The 4,137-nt window shown below is 45.8% G+C and overlaps 1 protein-coding gene across 1 annotated transcript; it reads right to left on the bottom strand.

Moving 5' to 3' along the window:
- Positions 1 to 284: 284 nt before the first annotated feature.
- On the bottom strand, positions 285 to 3,358 carry CITED2 (Cbp/p300 interacting transactivator with Glu/Asp rich carboxy-terminal domain 2). Its single transcript, XM_042446243.1, has 2 exons — positions 3,079 to 3,358; positions 285 to 2,351 (listed from the first exon to the last, which is right to left on the bottom strand). The coding sequence occupies exon 2, from the start codon at positions 2,342 to 2,344 to the stop codon at positions 1,631 to 1,633; it is 714 nt and encodes a 237-aa protein (XP_042302177.1). The 5' UTR covers positions 2,345 to 2,351; positions 3,079 to 3,358; the 3' UTR covers positions 285 to 1,630.
- Positions 3,359 to 4,137: the final 779 nt, after the last annotated feature.

Raw genomic sequence — 4,137 nt, 5'->3', positions numbered from 1 at the left:
GTACTCATATTCTAAACTATAATAAAACTGGTTCAACATTGCCAAACAAAATATTTCCCACCAATACCATAGTTCTGCCTCCCATCTTTTTGCTCCCAACCGTCTCTAATAAAATCTCATGGATTTCAATTCAGTGCAGTGTTTTTATAATTTGCTAAACTCATTTTTATGCTGTACACAAGAACGATGATACAAAATCTGCAGTGTTTCTGTATTTACAGAACCCTTCTGTCTCCCAGGGAAAAAACATTTACATAATGAGGCAGGTTTTAGAGACAGATAAATGAGAGTATTTATAAAATTAAAGTTTAATAGATAAATAGAATAAATACTTTATGCATCATAATTCTGGACAACTACATTTAAAAGCAAGTAAGTTGGCAAATCACAAAGTTGTTGCCTCTTGGCATTTTTCCACTTTTTGATAAAATCACACAGGCATGTTACAATGTTACTTATGAGATTGATGTCATAATTAGGCTTAAATCCTTTTTACCTTCTGCACTGATTGTGACATATAGCATACAATGGTGTCAAGTATATTTTCCTTCAGAATGTTTCACACAACCCAACAGTTCAACAAGTTAAATGGGTCAGATGTATTAAAATATTGTGAGTGTGGGCAGGCGGTTGGAGGAGAACAGGGGAAAAAAATACCAGATAATTAATATCTAGGGAAGAAAATAAAGATTTCTTAACTTCATTGATGTTGGCAAATTAAAATAAAAATAAATTAACAAGTATGTTCAAAAATGATTTTGTACAAAAATACTGTCAAGATTTTCTAAAAAGCTCTCAACACAGTAATTTCTCCCCCAATATACTAAAAAAAATGTAAGCACAATGCCAAAATAAAAATATGCTGAAGAGCGGATCAGAATCAAAAGAAAACAAGAACCAGTGAAGTATTTTCCCAACAACTAGAGACCATTCGATCCACACTATATTATTGTCTGTACAAATGCAAGGGAGGGGGAGGGTCTGGGAACAGACAGCAGAGTTTAAGTATCTATTATTTTTCTTAATCAGGAAGGGTTTGGCCACATTTGTTAAGCTTTCAGGTTAGCAGACTAAAAAGAAAAAGAAAAAAATAGCTTCACGGCAATGCATAGTTAAAAACAAAGCAAGAGGGCAGTATTTGTGCAGGAATCTACCCTGAAGTTCATGCAAGCAACTAATGTAGTATTTTTCTCCTTTAACTCAGAATTTGACTGCAGTTCTAATCCCCTGAAATGATAGCCTACAGAAAATCCACAAGATTTAAGCATTTTTGCCAATATATCTAATAACTGAAATCATTGGTAAGTTACCAGTGAAGAAAATTAACCACATAAAGAGGGCGGGCAGCAAAGAGAAAGACAAGCAGAGAAAATGCTAAGGAGTCAATCAGTTTAAATTATTTCCAAGGAAGGGAGGGCAAAAATGGGTGTCTCAGGCTTAAAATAAAAATTAAAACATGGCAGCAAATTAAAAAGAGGGGAAAATTATAAAAGCTTATAGTTTACTCTGCTTCCCAGATAGTCAAGCTCCTTAAAAGCCTTTGGAATACTGTGTCTAGAGAGGGAATGTTTTCATTCATACAGATTAAAAAAGTCCTTCTTTGTGTATCTGTTCTGTTTTTTGCGAGAAGTCAGCAGCTCACTCTGCTGGATTGCTGTTTGCACACGAAGTCTGTCATGAAATCAAACTCATTCTGTCCCAACCAGAGCTCAGGCAGCTCCTTGATACGATCCAAGCCCATTTCGACAACTAAGGACATAAGGACTTCCTCGTCTATGAAGTCAGTGTCTATGACATTGGGCGGCAGCATTGCTGCAGGGACGTGGGGCACCGAGGCAGGCACAGTGCTGCCGCCAGTACTGCTGCCGGTGCCGTGCTTCGGGTTGCAGTCCCTAAAATGCTGGGTCGCTCCATTGAGCTGGTGGCTAGCAGGGTGCAAGTCCGGCATGTAGTGGTTGTGAGGGTAGGGGTGGTGGCTGAAGTACTGGTTGTTGAGCTTTTGCAACTGCATGCTGGCTGTCAAGGGCCCACCTTGAGGAGCAACCGTAGGCGCCATGAACTGAGAATTGCTAAACCTCGCCGTGGGCGGCAGGGTGCCCGGTGGGTGCCCGCCATTCACATTCCCAGGCCCCATGGCGTGCCTGATCCCAGCGTTTGCACTCATATTCCCACCGCCGTAGTGTATGTGGTCGTTCATCAAGGCACTGAAGGCGTGTTGCTGCTGCTGCTGGTGGTGGTGGGTCGGAAACTGACCCATTCCCATTCGATGCGCTGGGTGGTGATGCATCCCATTGGTTCCGTCGGGGAAGCGCCCGTGATTCATGGCCATCATGTGGTCTGCCATTGCCAGCCTTTTCAAAGTTAATGTTTACAGAGAGAGAAAGAAAAGAGAGAAAACATTTATTTATTTATTTAGCCACAGGCACCCAATAAGCCCCTTTCTTTCCTGAGGAGGCAATCTGAAATAGTCCAATGAGAGAGTGTGTGTGTGTGTGTGTGTGTGTGAAAGGTTGTGCCACCCACCCTGGCTGCTTCTTTGCCTTTCCAGGGAGATCTGACATGGCAAAGGCAGGTTGGAGGTGGCTGTTGTTTTTCTTCCTCCCTTTCTCTCAGGTTGTGCAAGGCGCCCTCGTGCAAAAAGGGGAGGAAACCAACAACCACAACTTCTTCCTGCACACACACCCCCCCTCTCTAGGAAGTAAACCAGCAGGCCAAAAACACAACACACACCTCCCCCCCTTTCAAATCGGTTCCCTTCCCCAAGGGCATGGACAAAAACAGCTCCCTTTTGCTGTCTATGTGCATCTCAAAATGTTAATTCAATTCAGCCTAAAAAACCCTTACATAAGGGCTCCAGATGCCCCAGACCTGCCTGACCTTCCTTCCCTCCCTCCCTCCCCTAGTCAACAACTTTGGAGAATTACGCCTCTGCAAGAGTGGCTAGGAAAACAACATATGGATGATGATGGGGATGATGATGATGATGGGGGGCTTTGGTGAAAAGCTTTCTCTCCCAGTGAGCCCCATCCCAATCCCAGCCCACTGCCTGCCCTCCAGGAAAGGGTCACTCTCTCTCACCTGACGCCTCTCTGTTCTCCTTTCTCTCCAAAGAAGGGACCCAACCCGTCAGCCCAGCCGCTCTCCCAGCATAGAGCACAACTCTTGGGGCCAGAAGGAGAAAGCCTTGCTCTGGGATGATGGTGGTTGCAGCGCCGCACTCAGCTCCTCCGGGAGAGCCTTCTCTCCTTCGCCAACAATGAGCTGCTCTTCCTCTGCTGCTGCTTCGCCTCCTTTGGCCGCGGCTCATATAGGATTTCAAAAGGGAGGAGCGAAAGCCAGCACTTGCAACCAGAAGGAAAACCTGGAGTAAGCCAGCCAGGGACGGAGGGAGGGAGAGAAAACCAGCCCAGGAGGAACTGGAAGGAAGGGGCTGGCTTGGCAAAGGGACAAGGCTTCAGTAGTCAGGCTGCATCCGCGCTGCCGAGTTAGCCCGGTTTGGGAGCGCTTTAATGGGCAGGGCTCCATGGGATGGGATTCTGGGAATGGTGGTTAGTTGAGACCTGCCCCTCGAAGCGCTCCCAAACCGGGCTAACTCTGCAGCGCGGACGGGTCCACTGCACAAACATGCCAACTCAATGTCCTCCATTGTTTCTCTGAATATCCTCCATTCTGAGCATGACTAAGAAGCGTGAATTTACATTTCTTCTGAGAGAAACAGAAAAGAGAGGGAAGGGACGGCTGTAAAGCAGCCTCAGATATTCATGGAAAGCCTCAGATCTTCCTCCTCCTCCATCATCACCACCACCACCATAATGGCCAGAGGTCCTCACCACGAAGGAGGAGGACAAGGCACCCCAAAATGGAGGCCCTCCAAAGGAAGGCTGGAGGACAGAAGCCAGCAGAAACTCAGTCCTGCTCCAAGGGGAGGGCCTTCCTCCTGGGCAGAAGGGGAGACCACCTCTGCTGACCCTGAGGTAAAAACACTCCTTTTCTAGAAAGGTAAATTCATACTTCAAAATGGAGGGCGTTTTGGAATTCTTCCTAGGCAGAAGGTCAAGGAGAAAGGAGGACCTCTGTCACCCTGAGCTCAAAACACTCCTCGAAATGTAAACTCATGCTTCTTAGTCATGCTCAGAA

The sequence above is a fragment of the Sceloporus undulatus genome, chromosome 1, assembly GCF_019175285.1.
Source record: "Sceloporus undulatus isolate JIND9_A2432 ecotype Alabama chromosome 1, SceUnd_v1.1, whole genome shotgun sequence".
Lineage (NCBI taxonomy): Eukaryota > Metazoa > Chordata > Lepidosauria > Squamata > Phrynosomatidae > Sceloporus > Sceloporus undulatus.
The sequence above is the reverse complement of the archived record's forward strand: the minus strand, read 5'-3'. Positions and strand labels throughout refer to the sequence as shown.

What these genes read in the sequence shown, in the direction of transcription:
- CITED2 (XM_042446243.1), bottom strand. Translation starts at nt 2,344, where the DNA reads ATGGCAGACCACATGATGGCCATGAATCACGGGCGCTTCCCCGACGGA.